General features: G+C 44.8%; 1 protein-coding gene across 1 annotated transcript in view; it reads left to right on the plus strand.

The window, feature by feature from the left end:
* The window catches only part of MAPKAPK2 (MAPK activated protein kinase 2), a 61,262-nt gene extending 57,568 nt beyond the window's left edge, over positions 1-3,694 (plus strand). Inside the window, exons 8-10 of the mRNA XM_036757674.1 lie at positions 215-300; positions 437-517; positions 1,544-3,694. Coding sequence (XP_036613569.1) covers positions 215-300; positions 437-517; positions 1,544-1,687 — 311 coding nt within the window. The 3' untranslated portion in view covers positions 1,688-3,694. The remainder of the gene's footprint in view (positions 1-214; positions 301-436; positions 518-1,543) is intronic.
* The last annotated feature ends 16,804 nt before the right edge of the window (positions 3,695-20,498 follow it).

Raw genomic sequence — 20,498 nt, forward strand, 5'->3', positions numbered from 1 at the left:
TTATGTGAAGGATTTGGGAGAATGCCTGATTAGGATATCAGGACTTGTAGGGACTTCAAAAAGCTTAGATGTTGTCAAGCCTTAGTGCTCTCTCCATCAGGGAATCTTGTCCCAAGTGGGAACTCATCTCTTTTTTAGAGCTATAGGTAGTTGGTGGTGGGTGGGGAACATGGAGCTTGAATTCCAAAATCAACTTCTTTTTCCTCTTGTGCAGTCAAAATGCTTATTCGGAATCTGCTAAAGACAGAACCAACTCAAAGAATGACCATCACTGAGTTTATGAATCACCCTTGGATTATGGTGAGATGGGTCTGCTGGGAGGACCTCAAATCCAGAAGAACCCCCTCTAGGGATTGGGAGACCAGCAGTCAGCTCCTGTCCAGGGGGATCCTCCTGTCTTTGATATGATCCTAAATCCTCTTTTCTCTCCTCCAAGCAATCAATGCAGGTCCCTCAGACTCCACTGCACACAAGCAGAGTCCTGAAGGAAGACAAGGAGAGATGGGAGGATGTGAAGGTAAGGGAAAGGCATTGCTTTTGGAGTTGGGGTGGAGATGAAAGGGTGGGTGCTGGCTCCTGGAAGGGGATGGGAATAAGCATTTATATAGCATCTCCTGTAGGCCAAGCAATATACCAAGTGCTTTATAAATATTATCTCATTTGATAATAAGGGAGGGAGAAGGAGGATGTCAAAAAACCTGGTGTCTTTAGTCTTTTGTTGTCTCAGGGCATTCATGTCAAAGAAATAAAACTCATGGTCATCCCTAGACAAACCCCAGGCCACATTATGGGAAAAGGATTCAATTTTCTCATAGGTTCTGTTGCTACCCCCACCATGATGAATCCCCACTTTATTTAGTATAACGTTGGAGTTGGAAGGGACCTTATCAATCATCTAAGGACAGATAAGCAAACTGAGGCAAAAATCACACATAAGTGTCAGAGCCTAGACTCAAAACCCAGATCTAGCTATGCCTTATGTCTGGGCAGTCAGTCAGTAAGCATTTATTAAATACCTACTATATGCCAGGTACCCAATTAAGAGCCAAAATACAGTCCCTGCCTTTGAGGAGCTCACTCTAATAGGGGAGACAACATGCAAACAATCATCTACAAGCAAATTATATACATGATACATAGGAAATAATCAACAGAGGGAAGACACTAGAATTAAGAGTGATTGGGAAAGGCTTCCTGGGCACTTAATAATGTTTGTTGAATTGGGTTATTGAATCTCCTCCAGTGGTCTTTCTTCCATCCTTGCTGTCCTTTCCTCTGCTGTCTTGGGAGAGTTGCCTGAAATGGTGATGGTGTCCACTCGAAGTCCATCCCCAATGTGGAGGTGCTATTAGCCAAACCCAATGTACTGACTGTTCTATGTCCTCTTACCTTTTTAATTTTTCTTTTTTTTTAAATAAACATTTTGTTCCCTCTTCTTATCATCTTTGTGCTTCACTCGGGTCTTCCCTTCTCATTCTTTTTTTCATCTGGCCTCATTTCTTCTTCTTCTCCTTACACTTACCCTTGCTGTTCTCCTCCTCAGGAAGAGATGACCAGTGCCTTGGCCACCATGCGTGTTGACTATGAGCAAATCAAGATTAAGAAGATTGAGGATGCCACCAACCCTCTGCTCCTAAAGAGGCGGAAGAAAGCCCGGGCTTTGGAGGCAGCTGCCCTTGCTCACTGAGCCAACCTCAGCCCTCCTCCCGCCCTGATGGAGGGAAAGCAATAACTCTCTAAGTATATTTTTTAAAAGCAGAGACACAGAACTGTCCTCCCGCAGCTCCCACTTGCATGGAGCCCAGAAACGTGTCAGCAGATGACTTCTGGCCCTTTAACTGCCACCTTCCCTGGAGCTCCTGGACCTGACTCCTGGGAGGTTGGGAGGGTGGGGACAAGGGGGCAGGTCGCTCTCAAGATCTTCCTCATTGTGCAGTTTTTCTTGGCCGATTTGGCCTTGAATTTTTATAAAATTTCTATTTTTTTTCTCCTCCTTCCCCCCTTTTCCCTCCCAACTCACAGGATGATTTTTTTAAAAGGTATTTTGGGGAGCTGCTTCAGGGAGGTGACTCAGTGTTTGTTATCTTGTTTCCTCTGCCCTCCCCTCACCCCAGTCTGAGGCTTCAGCAGACTTGGGGGCCAACTGGCTGGGAAGCTGAGCCCTGTGAAGGACAGGGCCTTTGTGGTATGGGATCCAGGGGGCATGGCCTCAGGGATAGGGGCCAGGAAGCTTCCCCTGCCTTAACTCAGAGGCCTTGGACAGCTGGAGCTGTGGCCAAGGAGTAGGCATACAGGGCTGGATGTGTGAGTGTGTGGACAGGGGGTATGAATCAGTGTGCAGATATAGTGTGTTTGTGGTGGGTAGGAGGCCCTGATGTGGCTCAGGGGGCTTTCCTGTTTGGATCTGACACAGCCCTGGGAAAGGTCCACATATCTATCTGCATGGGAAACTGGCTGAGACTTTGAAACTGGCTCATGGTCTTTCTCTCTAGCAGGCAGGGCTCTGAGGGCAAGGGGAAGGGCTTCCCTGACATTGGCACTGAGATAAAAGAGACAGGAGCCTTCCTCTTCTCCTCCTCCCTCCAAATCTTAGCATTTAGTGCAGAATTTCAGAGTCCTCCCTCCCTCCTCAGTGAATGAGAAGGCAGTACTATCCTGTGGAGGAGGGAACGGCCAAGGATTCAGAATGATCCCTCTTTTCCCACTTTCCCTGAACACTGTGTGTTTGGGGAAAAAAAAACCGAACTTCCCTTTCCTTCCCTTTCCTAACCAGAGGTATACAGGGCCAGGGAGTGGGGAGGATAGTGTTCAGGGCCCTGGGTTGGTTTTTTTTTTGTACACCTTTCTCCAGGCTCCCCCGCCCCCCCCCCCCTCCAAGACCTGGAGTCAGTCTGAGCCCACAGTATTTGCTACCTTAAGCTGGGAGCAGACAGTGAGCCCTGCTCTGGAAGATGAGTGGGAGATAACGTCCCGTGGGCCTCTGTGGTTAGGGCCATCCACTCATCCCACTTGCCTCTCTCCCTTATTTTAAAACTATCCTGGTTTTCTATTTCCTGGATTTTTGCCTTTTGTTGTTGTCATTCTTCTTGCGCAGCCTTTTAGCCTCCCACCCTGTCTAGGGATGAGCCTGGGCCATTTGTTGCGACCATAAAGATTTTCTGTTTTGCTTGGCCCTCTCTCCAGCTGAGGAATCCCCCTGCCTTTTCCCCTTCCCTAGGCTTGCTTTCTCTGGGTTCTCCTTCCTGTCCTTCGTTCGAGTGTCCTGGAGGACAGAGAGGAAGCCTTCTCACCAAAGATGCCCCACCTCTACCCACTTCTTCACTGATGGCTGTCTTAGCCCCCTCCATGACTTCTCCAGCTGGCCAATGGGGATAGAGAGACATCTCTACCCCTTCTTCCCAGTATTAAGTGGGAGTGGAATTGGGGGACCCCCTGTACTGGTGTCTTAGATGTCCTACCCCCCCAGCAGTGCAATGGAGGGGCCAGGGGGGAAGGACTTGGGAGTAGCTCTTCAGTTCTTCATCTCCCTCAGGGGCATATGGGGGAGGGGCATTGGGGAATTGGGTTGAGTGCCTGCCATGCCTCCTGACCTCCCCTCCCCCCACACAATGGTATGTCTGGCCCTCAGATTATTGTTAACTTGTTGTTTTGTATGATCAAAACTGTCTTTACTAAACAGATTTAATAGTTGAAAGTTTTTCTTCTTTCTCTTCCTGCATTGGGTTTTCTCCCAGTTCCTCATACATCTCTGGCTGGTACAACATTTCCCCCCTCCTCCCTTCCAAATCCAGCATTTAGGGGATTGTAAGAAAGGGTGAGGTAAATCCATAGGTCAGGGAAGTCTATTTGCAAGGGTCTTGGTGGGGGAGTGGAATGGGAAAGGAAGTAGCCATTAGGGCAATGGGAATCCTCCATGATGAGCTCTTAATTTGATCAAAGAAGCTGTGGAGACCCCAGGTGGAAATCAAGCCTGGAGCCCACAGTATGTGTTTACTGAGATGTGATTCTTCTCTAGATTTAGTGAGGGGAGGATCTATGGCTGGTACAGTTGTATTTGGGAATCCATGCCACCCTCCATACGATGAAGAAGATGCTGGGGAATGGAAGAATGGAACCAAGCTTCACCAAGCCCAGTTTCCTTTTGTGGGGCATAGAGCAGGGGCAGGACTCCTTATTGTCTTTGCCATTGGCTCCTAGGATTATCTTAAATGACTTCCATTTTCACAGAAGGTAACCTTCTAAGCCAGGTAGGTGGGGAAAAAGCTGCCAAGTTAATGCAAGTGTCCTTTACTTGAGAGAGTAGATGGAGATAGAGAGCTGCCACTCTGGTTGGGAAATAATATGGACTGGGAGTGTAGTAACAAGACAGTCCAGCAGAGGGAGGAGGGAATTCAGCATTCATGCCACCAGCAATTAAACAAATTGATTATATACGTGTAATGTGTGTAGAGCTAGAAGAAATAGAAAGTTAGGTAAGATAGGACACCTGTCCTCATGAGGCTAGTACCAGCTTACAAAAAATCATAACCACTCATATTTCTATAATGTTTTCCAAAGGACTTTATTCCCAATGACCTAATGAGATAGATGTGAAAGGAAGAGGGGCGGGCAGGACTATGGCATATGTAAGAATAACTGTGATCAAATAATGATCAGAGAGTCCATGAAGTATCTTGGGAGGTTGGGGAGGCGTATTTGGGGATGGGTTCTAGGGAAGGTCATTACTAATTCAGAGATCTGGGGAGCCTTCCTGGAGGGGGTGGCAATTGAGGTGGCCTTAAGAGGATAATGTGTAGATCATCTAGTCCACTCCAATCTCTCCTTCCTCCCAACTTTTCAAATGAGGACACCAAGGCGCAAAGGAATTGGGTGATTTGGTCATGGTCATACAAATAAGCAGCTTCTGAATCAGGATTTGAACCCATCTCCTGACAACAAATGTAGCTCTTCTTTTACCATACCCTACCGCCTCTGATGGGTCAAGATTAAATCAGTAGACTGAGACCCAGAGAACCATGAGGCATGGAGGTGGGGTGATATAAAATGTGTTCAGAGAGGCATAGAGACAGTGGAGGTGAGTTTAGGCTGAAAAGGTAGGTTAGCAACAGATTGTGGAGCCTTGAATACAAAGCAAAGCAAATCTATACTTAACAGCTATTGTGTACTACCATGTGGTATAATAGGTGGTGCCTTAGCACACAGAGCGTTGGACCTGGAGTCAGGAAGACCTGAGTTCAAATCCAACCTCAGACACTGCTTAGCTGTGTAACCCTTGGCAAGTCACTTAACCTCTGTTTGTGCTCACTCCCTAAAGGAACTGTTCAAACTTCTCAGCTTTACCACACTATCTTCTCCCCTCATCCTTTAAGCTGAATCATACTTGATTGAGAAATTAGAGGCCATTCACTGTGAAACTCTTCTTTCCCCTCACTTTTTCCTATCTACTGATTTTTCTCTATCTATTGATTGCTGTTCTCTATAAATGTGCTTGTCTCCCTGATCCTGGGGAAAAAAACCTCAGCAGGTCCTGCTGTCCCCTCAAGCTATCATCTTAGAGTTCTCTCTTTTATAGCCAAAGTCCTAAAAAAAAAAACCAAAAACCCACCACAAAACCTATGTACAGCTGTTGTCTTCACATCCTGTCTCACTTGTTCCTCCACCCTTTGCCATGGTCATCTGGCTTTCAATCTCATCCCTCAACTGAAACTATTCTCTCCAAAGTTACCTATGTTCTCTTTTTGGTCAAGTTGGATGCTCTTGTCTTCATACTTACTCTTCTCAACCTCTTTCTGTAGCATTGGGCAGTCCTGCATATTCTTAGTGGCTTTTTCATGACACTGCTTTATCTTGGTTTTCTTACCTGAATGACAGTTCCTAAGTCTCCTTTGCTGGTTCATCAGCCATATCATGCTCCCTAATTGAGAAAAGTGGTTTGCGTGAAAAAGATCTTGGGATTTTAGTGGATTGTGGCTCTGAAAGACTTGGCAGTGTGATGTGGCAGCCAAAAAAGCTGTTATCCTAGGCTCCACTTTAGGCAGGCATAGTGTGGTCCTGGGCTTTGTCCTCTATTCTTACTCAGTGGTCTTATCAAGATGCTCTCTCCTGGGCTTATTATGTATCTCCAAATGCCTTTTGAATATTTTAAACTGACATGTGCCTAGGCATCTCAAATTCAACATGTCTAAAACTGACCTCTGTTTCACCCCCTCTCAACCAATACTCACAATTTCTGTTGAGGACACCACCGTCCTTCAGTTACTGAGGATTTCATCATGGGTGTTATCCTCAGCACCTCACACTTCCTCACCCCACATAACCAATCAGTTGCCAAATCTTGTTATTTCTTACTCAACACGTCCACCCCCTTATTTCTGCTCACACAGTAGTTGCCTTACTTTAGGTCCTCATCACCTTTCAGCGGCCTTCTGATTGGTGTCCCCCCCCAATCCAATCCATCCTCACTCCAATCTGTCTTTCATTTAGCTACCAAAGTGATTTTCATAAAGTAAAGGTCATTCCCCTACTCAATAAACTGCATTGGCTCCCTGTTGCTTCCAGGATGAAGTACAGGCTCCTCTGTTGGCTTTCAAAGCCCTTCACAACCTGGCATTGACTTGCTTCTCCAACTTGATTGTGTATTACTCTTCTTCTTGCACTCTCTGGCTCAATCAAATTGGTCTGTTGTTCTTCAGTATAACATCCTATTACCCAGGCTCCCCCTGCTAGTTCCTCCTACCTGGAATGATCTCCTTCCTCACCTCTGTCTCTTAGAATCTGTTTTCTTCTGTGTGAAGCATTTCCTGATCTCCACCCTTCAGCTTCTAGTCCAATTTATGTGATGATTTATTTTGTCTACATTTTGTCTAGGTAGTATAGCACAGTGGATAGTGTTAACTTAGAAATGAGGGAGTTCAAGTCTTCCTCCTGACACATACTTGCTGTGTGTGACCCGGAAAAGCTCACTTACCCTTTCAGTGTTCTGGGTAACTCTTGAGGATTAAAAGTCGTAGAAAAAGCACCACCCTGCAGTGAGAGCAGAAGTTCCCTATACCAGTGAAGTCAGAAGCTCAGTGGCTATCCCTTGTGCATGCTTAGTTTCTGTATGTCTTAACTCTTCAATAGAATGTAAACTTCAGGAGGGCATCCTTGGCTCCTAGCTTAGGGAAGTGATTGGCACCTGATTTACACTTAATAAATGCCTATTGATTTCTTGTTGTAAGATACACGAAGAAGAGTAAGATGTGATCCCTGCCCTTAAGGAGGTTATAGCTGCATAAGCTGAAATATTTATACCACCGTAGTACAGAAGAGGATAAGTGCTTAAAATGCAGAAAGCTGACTTCTTTGAGGAGGAGAGAGAGAAAGCTCCGTGCAGATGGGGCCGTTTGAGTTGGATCTTGTTGTTCAGTCGTTTTCAGTCATGTCTAACTTTTTATGATCTCATCTGGGGTTTTCTTGGTGAAGATATTAGAGCAGTTTGTCATTTCCTTCTCTAGTGTGGACACACCATTTTACAGATTAGGAACTGAGGCAAATAAGGGTTAAGTGACCTCCCCAGAGTCACACAGCTAGTAAGTGTCTGAGGCTGGATTTGAACTCAGGTCTTCCAGCACTCTATCCACTGTGCCACCTAGCTACCGTAAATGGCCTCAAAAGTTCCATTCAGCTCTGACATTCAACATCCTCCTCTTTTTTTTTTTGGAGGGGGGAGGGCAGGGCAATTGGGGTTAAGTGACTTGCCCAGGGTCACACAGCTAGTAAGTGTGTCAAGTATCTGAGGTCAGATTTGAACTCAGGTCCTCCTGACTCCAGGGCCAGTGTTCTACTCACCACACTGCCTAGCTGCCCTTGAACAGCCTCTTCTAAAGCCCCTTCTAGCTATCTTTTAATGGCACAGCCTCAAACAATGTCTTGTTCTAAGACCTAGTAAACTTGACATGATTCTCCAACCCTCAGGCTAGGTGAGGATTGGGGTGGGGACACGTCTCATAACCTGGAAATGGAGCCCCTCCCTGGAGTGGAGTTTCTGAAGCACTTGGAGAGACTAAGACCAGCAGGTAGAATGAATTTTCATCACAATGCCATTTACTCAACAAACATTTATTTAGTATCTGCTATGGCTTAGGTGCTGAAGAGACAAAGAAAAGCAAAAAACAGTCATGCTTTCTGAGGAGCTCACAGTCTGATGGGGGAGACAAGATGCAAACATTTATAGGCAGGGTATTTAGACTTAATGTGCAGAAAAGCTTACTAGCAGTGGTAACTGTCCAAAAACAGAATGGACTCTCAGGGGAGTGGGTGCAGCCTCCCTGCAGCTCTCCAGTGGAGACTGGGTGCAACAAATGTAGAGGACATTTTTGTCAGGTCCATGGAGGGCTGGCTGAGGTCTGAGGTCCCTTCCAGCTCCAAGACTCTGTGATAGGCAGAAGGAGGAACCAAGCTGGGGAGGGATGAGGAGCCCTCAGGTGGGAGTGAGAGAGCTAAGGGAAGAATCTGCCTGGCCTATCACAGGAGAGACTGCATCTGACTTAGTTATCTGTTGTTGGAGCCAGAAGGGGCTTCACAAACCTCATTTGACAGATAAGAGATGAGAGGATTTAACTCATCTAGTGTCACAAGGCCGGCTCCTGGCAAACCAGGACTAGAACCAAAGTTTTCTCACTCCTCGGGTCAGCGGGCCGGACTCCTTTTGTATCCTTGAGCCGTAAAGGTTTTCCTTCCTTCAGTATAACAGTTAAAGTCAGGACAGCTAGGTGGCGCAGTGAGTAGAGCACCAGCCCTGGAGTCAGGAGGACCTGAGTTCAAATTCAGCCTCAGACACTTGACACACTTACTTAGGCAAGTCACTTAACCCCAATTGCCCTGCCTTCCCCCCTTCAAAAAAACAACCCGCAATTGAAGTCATCTCCTACCTCTAGCAAAGAATACATAAAGGACCTGTGGCAGGGGCAGGGCTGCACTTGAGGACCTAGAGGGCTACATGTGGCCTCAAGGTGGCAGGTTCCCTTGACCTGGGGTTTGGCTTCTGTCGTTTCCCAGATGTGTGACCTTAGGCAAATCATTGAACTTCTCTTAGACTTGGTTTTTTCATGTATTAAATGGGCACAATAAATGTGTCCCTTTTGCATGCTGTGAGAAAGGCTGCTTTGCAAACTCAAAAGCACTGTAGATATGAGGGAGCCTGTTAAGGAAGGTAAGTGAGGGACCCTGGTCTGTGAGAAATAATTGGTGTGTTGCTGAGGTTGAGTTCCTAGTCAGAACCCTTACTCATTGCTTTTGGGAACCGTAAGTTCCAAATAAGCCAGCTTGAGGTTTTGTGTTCAAAGAAATCCAGCGCACTCGTTTGGGCCTTGGGGAAATGTCAGAAGTGATAAGAGCTTAGAAATGAGAACTGGGGGGAGGGGAGTGTGGCTGGAGGGGTGGTGGGTGCTTGGGAACCCCAGCAGCACTTTGGCCTGCTCTCCCCACATCCAGATTTCATTTCATCCAACTACCTGCCACCCTCCTCTCCTACTTTGGCCAGCCCAGCTGAGCCGGGACTTTGGCTAATAGGGATAGTGTGAGGTTTAGGGTTTGGAGGGAGGAAGCAGCAAGGGCTCTGATGGGCTTTTCTCTTGTGGACACCCAGGCTCCCTTTTTCTTGCTTTGAGGCCTGCCCATCTCTAGTCCTTCAGGAATACGCCCTAAAGGGGAAGATGCTGGTTTGGGACTTACCCAAGGAACCTAGAGACTGTTCCAGGCCCTCCAGAGAACTGAAGCTTCTTGGGCCAAGACAGGATTTTTTTTTGGTCTTTTTTTTTTTTTTGCTAGCACATAATCATATACTGATTTGCAGTTTGCAAAGTACTTTCCTCACAATAACCCTGAGAAGTAGGTTCAGTGCACAGATTATCCCCATTTTCCAGAGGAGGAAGCTGAGGTTCCGATAGGTAAAGCCACTCACCCAGGAAGTGGTAGGGCCAAAACATGTACCCCAGGTCCTTGGGGGACCATTCAAGGCCATGGTCATATAGCTAAGTGATGGGCTTCTTACTCTTTCTCCATGGCATAATATATAATTCAGGAGGAGAGGGTGGGAGAAGGGAAGGGAATTAACATTTATTAAGTTCTCACTATCTATATAGTAGGAACTTATTAGTATAGAAAGAGAATAAACATTTACAAAACTCCTATTATGTGTTAGGCACTGTACTAAGGGCTTCATAAATAGGCAAGATGTGGTGTTGTAGGGCACAGCACTGGATTTGGGGTCATAGGCCCTGTGTTAGAATCCTGGCTACCTTCTTGATCTCTAGAGTCCCATTCACCTCTAAATTCTCTGTTCCTTGAAGGTCAAGGTGGTATAACAAGCCCTCGTCACTATCACTACCTAAATCAGGCCCAGAGAATATAATTCTGTTTCCTACTAGGGTATGAGGACCTTCTTAATGGAGCTCCTCTTGAATTCTGCCTCTCACTAACCCTCTACTAACCTCTGCTTGTTATCTGTAAAATGAGGGGCTGCCGCATTAAGTGACCCTGGAAGTCTCTGCCAACTCCAGATCCTGAGATCTTTTTTTTTTTTTTGATCTGGAGGCTGCCCAAATTCGAAGAAGGCCTAAGGAGGCCTGGCTAATCCAGCCCTCTCACCTCCTAAACCACTGCTGCCACTGGGAGCCAGCTCGAGCTACTGCTCTCATACCCTGTGGGTAATTTGGTGGTTGAGGTGGTAAACAATAACAGTAAATTGTTTGGGGTTTCCTTTGAATTGGTAGGTAGCAGGAAGTGCTGGGGGTGGATGAGTAAAAGAATAGTGCTAGGTTTATGAAGGAAATACATTTTGGGGACCGAGTGGGGGTAGAGTGGTGAGGCCAGGGGAAAGTTATTGATGAATGTCAACAAAATTCTGAATGAGGGCCCAAGGGCAGGCCATTTCATAGGATTGTAGATTAAGGGCCACTGAATCCAGCCCCTTCATTTTAGAGATGAGGAAACTGAGGCAGAGGTTAATCTTGCCTAAGGTCACAAAACTAAGTATCTGAGGTGGGATCTGAACCCAGGTCTTTCCCACTTCATGTCCAGTGTGTAATATCCCTAGTCCATGTTGCCGTTCAGAAAGTGAAGCCCAGGAAGACTGTGACTTGCCTAAGTTGACATAGGGAGTAAGTCTCAGAGGAATGAATTGAATTGAACCCAGCATTCCTCTGCCCCAGGCCAGGTCCTGAAGAATGTCAGATCGTGTCCAGTTAGAATCTGGGTGGTTACTAGTCATTTGAAAGGGAGTCCGACTTGATGCCTGTGATGGTTCAAAGGGTTGAATACATCTATGACTGTCTTCAGGTCTAGTCTATACAAGACCAACATTTTCTCTTAGAAAGGAGAGGACAGACCTTATATTTCAATATCCTTTCACTGAGGCATATTGTCTTGGGTCTTTCAGAGTTGCCATGGTCAAAACAATTCCCTTGTGGCCAACATTGGTGGTAAACCTCTCTGAACGGACCCTGTCCCAGGAAAGCCCATGCTGGGAACCTTTCCAAGTTGATAGGATTTGCTGGACCTTGCCAGCCACTGACATAGGGGTCACTGCCACCCTATAACGAGGGAAAATGAGAACACAGCCGCTTGTCATTAGATCCACAAGCATCCAAGCTCCTGGGTGCCCAGAACTAGACAAAGTGCTTTAGAAAAGGGGCAGTTAGGTGGCGCAGTAAGTAGAGCACCAGCCCTGGAGTCAGGAGGACCTGAGTTCAAATCCAGCCTCAGACACTTGACACATTTACTAGCTGTGTGACCTTGGGCAAGTCACTTAACCCCAATTGCTCTGCCTTCCCCCCTCCAAAAAAAAAAAAAGAAAAGAGAATACAAGAAAGCTCCCTGCTCTCAAGGAAAGTTTATAGTTCTATGGAGGAGGCAAGTCAGACATAGAAAGCGCAATGGCAGGTCAGTACCAGGCTGTGCTGGGTAAGGTGTGGCCTGCGTGCAGATTGGGAGCATCTGGGTGGTCATAGAATTGTCTTGGGAGCCAGGAGAACTGGGTTCTAGTCCTTCATTTCACTTGGCCATTGGGTTTCCCCATCTATAAAACAGGGAAAATAATACCTGTTCTGAATACTCTGCAGGGTTGTGAAGGTCAAAAGCTAAGAGAAAAAGAATGAGAAAGTCAAGGCTCCCCAAGGAAAGTGATTTCCTTATTTTGCTGGCACTACCCACGTTTAAAAAGAGACTTCTCTATTAGAGTCTGCCTCAGGGTCTCAGGCCTCTCCCCACTCTCTCCTCTTGTGGGTACCCTCTTCTCCTGTTCTTCCCATAGCAACCTAGTACATACAGTTACAAATTTCATTTCAGTGTGAGGAAGTTGCTGGCTACAAATTATATCCCGCTGAGTTAGGTCATGGACTGCTAGAGCCAAAAAGGGCATAGGATATCAATCATCTGTTATAGCCTTCTCATTCTGTGATGTGGAAAGCAGTTAAGTAGCAAAAGTAAGAAACTGACATAGGTCCCCCAACTCCAAATTCAGCATACTTCGAATTCAAGTTTCTCATTCCTTAGCGAGGCAGATAGTTAAAGCATTTAACCAGTGCCTTCCAGGTTTTCACTCTACTTTTCCAGTACTGAGATCAGCACTGAAGAGTTACTGTTCTTTTAGCTTCTGTCCCTATGTTTCCTCCCTCCAGTCCTAGAGGAAGTTATTTTCTTTTAAGCCCAGAAGTAGCAAGGCCATTTTTTTTTTGGTCTAATCCTTTTGTGATGCCTGGTCGAAACCTTTGTCTAGAGAATCACCAGCTTTACCTAGTTGTCACCTGCCTGGACTCTGCAGCTTAGGAAACACCTGACTAACTTTTCTGCCTTTATTCTTTTTTTTTAATTTAATTTTTATGCACCCTTAATCTCTTCTCTCCTACCTATCTCTTCCTTTAAGCCATGATGTAAGCTTTGCTTTGGGTCCTTTCTTCCTAATTTTTTAAATGTAATTTTTTTCAATTATAACTATTTTTCATTCCTCCCACTATTCTCACCTCCATTACAAAAAATAAAAATGAAACCCTTGTAACAAATATGCATAGTCAAGTAAAATAACTTCCAGCCTTGACCACTTTGAAAAATTCTCTCAATCTTCTCCCAGAATCCATGGCTTTCATATCAAGGAGCTAGGTAGAATGCTTTGTCTCTCTATAACTGGTCACTGCATTGATCAGAATTCTTAAGCCTTTCAAAGTTGTTTGCATTTATAGTGTTATTGTGGTATAATCTTTTTCTCCAGGTTTCACTTTCCTCACTCTGAATCAGTTCACTTACATCTTCATGGATTTCTCTGAAATCATCCCTTTGGATCCTTTTTTCCCAGTCCCTTCATTTTGTATCAGCTTAACTTGGCTCACCATCCAGTTGTTAACCATAACCAGTTGTTATCGGTCATCAGTCTAGCCAACGACAATCAAGATCCCATTTCTGTAGTATCATGGATTATCCTTTAACCCAAATACATCTGATCTCAAGAATTCATGATACTTGTTAACATGTTGAAGAGAATCACCACTTGGTCCTAGAAGTTTCCATTAAAATGCTTATACTTCAAGATCAATGAGATCCAAGGATTTCCTTGATGGAAGTTTCCAACGCACCTGCTAAGTAGCCAGTCTTCATGAGTTGCAGTGGCAAAAAAATCTCATTGCCTGATGGACTCAGACTCCAGATTGACACCCACACATATATGCACACACATATTTTTGATGTGACTAATGTGAGACTTTGTTTTGCTTGACTATGCATATTTGTTGCAAGAATTTTGTTTTACTTTCTTTTTTCTTTTTTTGAGGGGGGGAAGGCAGGGCAATTGGGGTTAATCGACTTGCCCAAGGTCACACAGCTAGTAAGTATGTCAAGTGTCTGAGGCTGGATTTGAACTCAGGTCCTCCAGGGCTGGTGCTGTACTCACTGTACCACCTAGCTGTCCCTTTACTTTCTTTTTCAATGAGAGTGGTGGTAGGAGGGAAAGAAGGTGGATTTTTGTTAATGGAAGAAAATAAAATAAAACTTAAAACTCATCACTTGGTCAAAATTCAAAGGACAAGATTAAAATTATAGATTTAGAATTGGGATAGGTCACAGAAGACATTTAGTGAAGCTTACTTGTTTTACAGCTGAGGAAACTGAGGCCCAAAGAGGTTAAGTGACTTGCTCAGAACCATACAGTAGTAGATATGGGATTTGAAGTAGATTACTTGACTCCAAATACAGTGCCCTTTCATTTTCATCATGATGTTGCTCACACTCAACACCACACTTAAATTTTTAACACACAATCTTCCTACTTCCTGCGTAGGATTCTTTAGTGTCTTTGGAGGGGAGGTTATTTTTGCCACCAAAAGTGGAATCATAGGATTGAGAGCTGGACGGAATGAGAAAGCTGATTTTCCAGATGAGGAAACTGAGGTGCAAAGGAATTGATATCCCCTAAATCTTCTTTTCCCCAGGCAAAACTTCCTCTGTTCTCTTAAGTGGTATGGTCCTGAGGCCCTTCACTTTCCTGGTCCCCCTTAGATGCTCTTTAGCCTCCCCTGTGTCTTCTAAAACATGGCGCCCTACACATGTGGTCCAGGGCAGAGAACTGCAGGATTCTCAGCTTCCTGGTCTTGGATCCTATGCCTGTCTTAACATAGCCTAAGATGGCCTTGTCTTGATTGGCTGCCCTTTCATACTTTTAATTCGTTCACCTTGCAGGCCACTAAAACCAAAGCTCTTTCCTAAACAAATTGCTTTTTCCATTCATTTCCTCAGCTCAGAAAGTTTCTTCTTTCTGTGTCTAGCCTAGAGACCAGCTTGAGCCTGGTAGAAATGAATGAGGTGGAAAGGGGAGGTCTGAACCTGCCTGGGGCAAGTTATTTTGAGGGGCAAGGGCAGTAATGCAAATTTCCTCATTTGCATAAACTTCCTGCTTTAAGGGACAAGGAAAATCTTGATTGCCCTTATCCTGGCACTCTCCTCCACCCAGACAGGATTTGCAAGTAAAATACTGGGACTGACTTCCCCCCTTGCTTTCCCATTCTCTCCCTCCCACAACTCTTTAATAATGACCTTTTCCTCATGCAGTTTTGGTTCTGTCCTCATGTGATCTTAGACTTTTAAGACTTTACAGCTGGAAGAGACCATAAGGAATATGACTTGTATCACCCAGCATATTTGTCTTAACTTTTCTGGTACTCTGAAAGAGAGGATTCCCCAGTGCTTCTGATACTAAATGATGTGCAAATCATATGTAAATGGATATGTACAGCTTCTGGGCCCCTGCTGAGTGTGCTCCACATTGTATCACATCTGAGAATGAGTCCCATGGCAGGCAAAACTACAGGGGGCTCTGAGGGTCTGGCTTCTCAAAAAGCTGCTCCCTAGCCTGACATCTTACCATTCTGCAAACCAGTGATTCCAAACTCACCCATAACAAAGCTTATCCTTAAATTAATACTTAAGAAACAGCTCTAGCCTTTAGATTGCTGCAGTGTCCTCTGAATGAGGATGTAGCCTGCTGAGGACCAAGAGAATGGAGTCCAAAGCCCTTCCACAAGCTTGAAAAAAAAACTCATTAAACACATACTGTATGCAGAGCACTGTGGTTGGACAGGAATGAAGATTAAATAATCCTGTAATCTAATAGGGGGACACTGCAAAACAGATACACACATTTACCAAATGGGACAGGCTGTGCCCACTCACATAAGTGCTAATCCAGATTTGAGGTAGGAAGGACAGTTGCTGAGAGGGGAAGGATGAGACAAGTCTTCCAGGGTGGCTTTGGAGGGAGGTTGGGCTTTAAAAATGTCTAAGCTTTCAACAGATTTTAGAATTTCAGAGTACTTTTCAGGAACTTCAGAGGTCATCTAATCTAGCTCAGACCTGAATAAGAATTCTGTCTATAACAATCCCCACAAATAGCCATCTAGTTTCCTCTCAAAGGTGAAGAATGCACTTCTGTACCTCCACAGGCAATCTGTTTCATTGTTGCTCAAGTCTAGTCGATCATTGATTTTTTTTCCCCTTTACTGTTAAACTTAAATCTACCTCTTTTCAACTTCCTTCATGGATCCTAATTTGGTTCTCTGGGGAAGAGCAGAACAAAGTTAGTACTGCTTCCACAGGACAGTCTTACAAATACCAGCAGCTAGCTAGCACATTCCCCCCAAGGCCACTCCAGTCCAAATATTGAACTCCTTCAACCAGTCCCCACAAGGTATGGTCTGTAGGTGCTCCACTAAGCATGGTGGCCATCGTCCTCTGGATATACTCCAGTTTATCAATGACCTTTCTAAACAGTGGTGCCCATCACTGAAGATAGAATTCTAGGAGTGTGGCCTGATTAGGGGGACAGTTATCCCTGTTTTGGATGCTGTGCCTCTCAAGGAAGCCTAAATTTGCATCAGCTTTTTTTTTAAAGCTGCCAAGTTGTATCATGAATCCAAGCTTGAGGGGATGTGCTGTTTTTTTCAGAGCTCTTTCTATACAGCAAGCTCTGCCACACCAGTGCTCCTCCTCCCCCAAGAACCGCCAAACTAGACTCAGATCTTAAGCAGGCTCTGCATTACTGCTCTGGTCCACCACTTAATTCCTCCCACCAGGGTGCTAGGGCCTGTTCCTCGAGGCTCCCAGTCTGGTTGGTCTGGGCGCAGCCCATGCTGGGCTCTGCTCCTCTCTGCTCCCGGGTCCGTGAGTGATAGACCTTACCCAGTGACCATCCAGGCTGTCCTGGGCTGGAGCCCTGCTTCCCTCTGTTATTTCATGGGTTCTGCAGTTCTAGAATTTATTCAGAGCTGTTTTTTTATTGGTGTTTGGAGGGTCCTGGGGGAGAGCCCTAGGCAAGTCCCTGCTTTCCAGCCACCATCTTGGCTCCCCCCCTCCCCCCCCCCCACCCCCATCAGGAATCACTGGGTCTGTAGTCTGCTAAAATGCCAGGATTTTTTTTTTCTTTCAAGCAAATGGCCAGAGGTGGGAAAAACATTTCAGGTTTATAGAATGTTTTGAACAAAGGCCCTGAGGGGACATTATGCTTCCAGAAAAATGCAAATATCTTTAAGCCTTCAGCCCCAGTTAATGGAGCAAGTTGAAGCTCAAAATCTTTGAGGATACTACCTGACCAGTTAAAAAGAATGAAAATGAACCCCTTTAATTCAGAGTACAATCATCTTGTAGATGCCCAGTGAGCCAAGGGGCAACCCCAACTCTGAATATCTCAATCACTGGAGTCACTGATATTGATTTTTCTACTCATTTAAATGGAAAACCACATTAATACAGAATTTTTGTAATATTGGCTATAAGTTTTAAGAGGCTATTTAATTTGATGTGGCTGGCCCCACACGTTGATTTAGGACTTGAATCCCAAGGTGCTCTAACTCTTAATGTACTCTTTTGAGATATTCTCATTACTGGCGGTGAATCTTCCACCTTAATTTCCAATGTACCGTAAGTAACTTCTGGTGCTCAGTATAATAGAAAATGCCCAAGAGAAAGGGAGCAACTTGTGATATTGCTTTATCTTAAAGATCAAAGCAAAGGCTTAATTAAAAAAAAATAGACTGTTTATTGAGTCAGATATCAAAGCCAGTTCTAAGAGGCTGTCATATGGCCATAGCTTAAGCTAACTCTTTTGAGAGGTGAGGTGGGGTCTGGATCTGTGATTTTATTGGAGGAAACTCCCAATGAGAACTCTACCAATCAATCAATCCATCAAGCTTTAACTAAGTGCCTACTATGCGCTAGGCATTAGAGATACAAAGATAAAGCAAAACAGCTCCTCCCCTCAAGAAACTTACATTATAATGAGGAAGACAATATGTATGTATATAGATATATACATATACTTATATATAGCTAGATGGATAGATGGATGTAATAGGGTTATTCGGGGAGACTCCTAATGGCCAAGAGGTCATTTCATAGGGAATGTATAAAACTGCAACTTGGGACGTTTCTGGATAGAAATGGTCAGGGTCAGCATGGAAGGATTTGTACTTTGGGATAAGTGCAAACAACTTCTTATTGGTCCTTGACTCTGTGATGGGTTGGGGTGTGTGTGTACCAAAGAGGATTGGCCACTAAACCAAAAGAAATAGCCCACTCATTAGGCTTTAATAGAGGAGTCCCTCTGCCTTTTATTTCTTTCTCCTGGACTCTTTACACACTTCCTCAGATTTCCAATAAGAGGAATGGAGACTTTCTGTCCTTTCACCTGGTAACTATGGTGACTGAGTCACTATGCTACTATGTGGCAATGAGTACATGCAACCTAGGTGAGTTTGAGACTGAATCTTAAGTACCATGCTTGTGTTTCCTTGTGTTTCTTTCCTTGAGAGTTCCTACAGTATAGTACCTACTCTAATGTTACCTACCCTTCAAGTCATGCTTGGTGGGGACCCTTGGAGGCTACTGCTGTGGGCCCAAGGTACTCTATGGGACTACACTCCTAAAACCATAATTCATGAGCCCCTACCTGTTTATTCACCATTAAGAGTTAGCTCAAAGCAAAAGCTTCTACTGAAATGGATTAGCTTGAACAGTAGTAACAAAATATACCTGCCATAAACTGGGACTCACCTTCACAAATATACACAGTGCTACTGGGATAAGTGTACATGACACACGTAGAGAGATACAAAGATCTGGCTGAGCCAACTCATCCTTCTGCTACTGCAGGGACCTGATGGTGTCATTGTGTTTTTTCTCAGCATCTTTAATGGGAATGTCATCTGGTTCCTGGGCCTATTTTTCTCTGCATCTCCACTCTGGAGTTCTACTCTTAGGGCTTATTTTACACTGGGAGTTTATATCTGGTACTGGGAAAATTGCTCCTCCACAAGATGCCGTTATTGATTTAGAAGGGAGGAGAGAGATATCCCCTTCTGTCCCTGGACTTTGAAAGAGATACTGGGGAAAGGTGAAGAATAATTCTTTCTCAAGAGCAGGATTCTTCTTCCAAAACTGGTTCTTTTCCTGGTTGCCAAAGATGACCCACTCAATGTTTCAGTGACTCTGGACCTCTTGAGGGAGCCACTGTTGGCTAGGCACAAAAGATAAAACTGGAGACTTGAGACCCAGCCTAGGGTCTGGAGACTCAAGACCCAGAATCACCTAGGCAAGCAGTTGTACTGATTGTCATGTGCTCATAGCCACCATAGTTTAGTTCTCAAGGAAGAAGGGAGGGAAATTCCCTTATTACTTGATGGAAGTTTGAAGAGGAGTTCAAAGAGTCCTAATGCAATGGTAGGTGAAAAAGAGAAGGGAACGAGAGAGATAAAGAGTCAGAGAGATGGAGTGAGGCAGGGAGGAGGAATTATATTGGCTCAGTGGCAAACCCTCAGTGGCACTCCCTCAACCCTGTAATAAACACCAAGGGACCAATAAAGGATGGCTATGTCATCCCAAAGTACAAGTCCACAGGGACTTAGGTATCAGTTCATGGAACAAGTCCTTCAGCTGAGGACTGACCTGAGGCATTTTTGTCCAGAATCAGTCCATAACTCTGGGCCATGTTTATGTGTGACTCATGGAATGGTTCCTGCAGGTTCCAGTCCAGTAGGTCAGGGGACTCTTGATTACCACCCTTCCCCCATAAAACTTTCCCTTTGGTTATATGTTTGCTCTTCCCAGAAAATTAACTGGGGTATAATTTCTGCATTTGTCCACATCTCCAGTTTTAGAAAGTGACCTGGAGACCTCAAGCATTGTGCTTTTAAGTGTCCTTCCCCAGGGCCTTTCACTAAAGAATCTCAACAAAGTCCATTGGGCACAGTTCTTAATGTCCTCCTGGATGCCACATAAAGAATACCAGCGATCTATTCAGCACAGTTCTTAGAAAATCCCACTATTAGTCCTTTTTGAAGAGCCATACCTACCATAGGCACCATGACTGGTGGTCCTGGAGAGTATATGTATCTCCAAATACATGATTGCACAAATTTAAACACAAAACATTTTATCAAAATTCTCATAGAATATCACTTGCAAAGGTCTGCCCCAATCTGAAGGAAATTCAAAAAGAGTTTAAAAACAACAGCTACACAACTAACTGTTCCACCCCAGGAAAGTCTGGCTCCCAACAGGGAAAGAAGACCTACAGTTTACTGAATTACCTCCTCACTTTCAGGTGAAAACCCGATAATTTCTCCAGGTTCCTGCAACACATTGGGTGCCCCAAATTTCTGATTCCTACAGTTACATGGAACATTCCCCCTGGAGGACTGGATACAAATTCATCCACTGTATCACTGTGATGGCAGCTAGGTGGCACAGTGGATAGAGCTCTGGACCTGGAGTTAGGAGGACTTGAGTTCAAATCCTGCCTCAGACACTAGCTGTGTGACCCTGGGCAAGTCACTAAACCCTGTTTGCCTCAGTTCCTCATTTATAAAAATGAGCTGGAGGAGGAAATGGCAAACTTCTTGAGCATTTTTGCCAAGAAAACCCCAAATGGGATGACAGAGCCAGACACGACTAATCGACTAAACAACAACATCCCTGTAACA

The sequence above is a fragment of the Trichosurus vulpecula genome, chromosome 4, assembly GCF_011100635.1.
Source record: "Trichosurus vulpecula isolate mTriVul1 chromosome 4, mTriVul1.pri, whole genome shotgun sequence".
In the NCBI taxonomy this organism is placed as follows: domain Eukaryota; kingdom Metazoa; phylum Chordata; class Mammalia; order Diprotodontia; family Phalangeridae; genus Trichosurus; species Trichosurus vulpecula.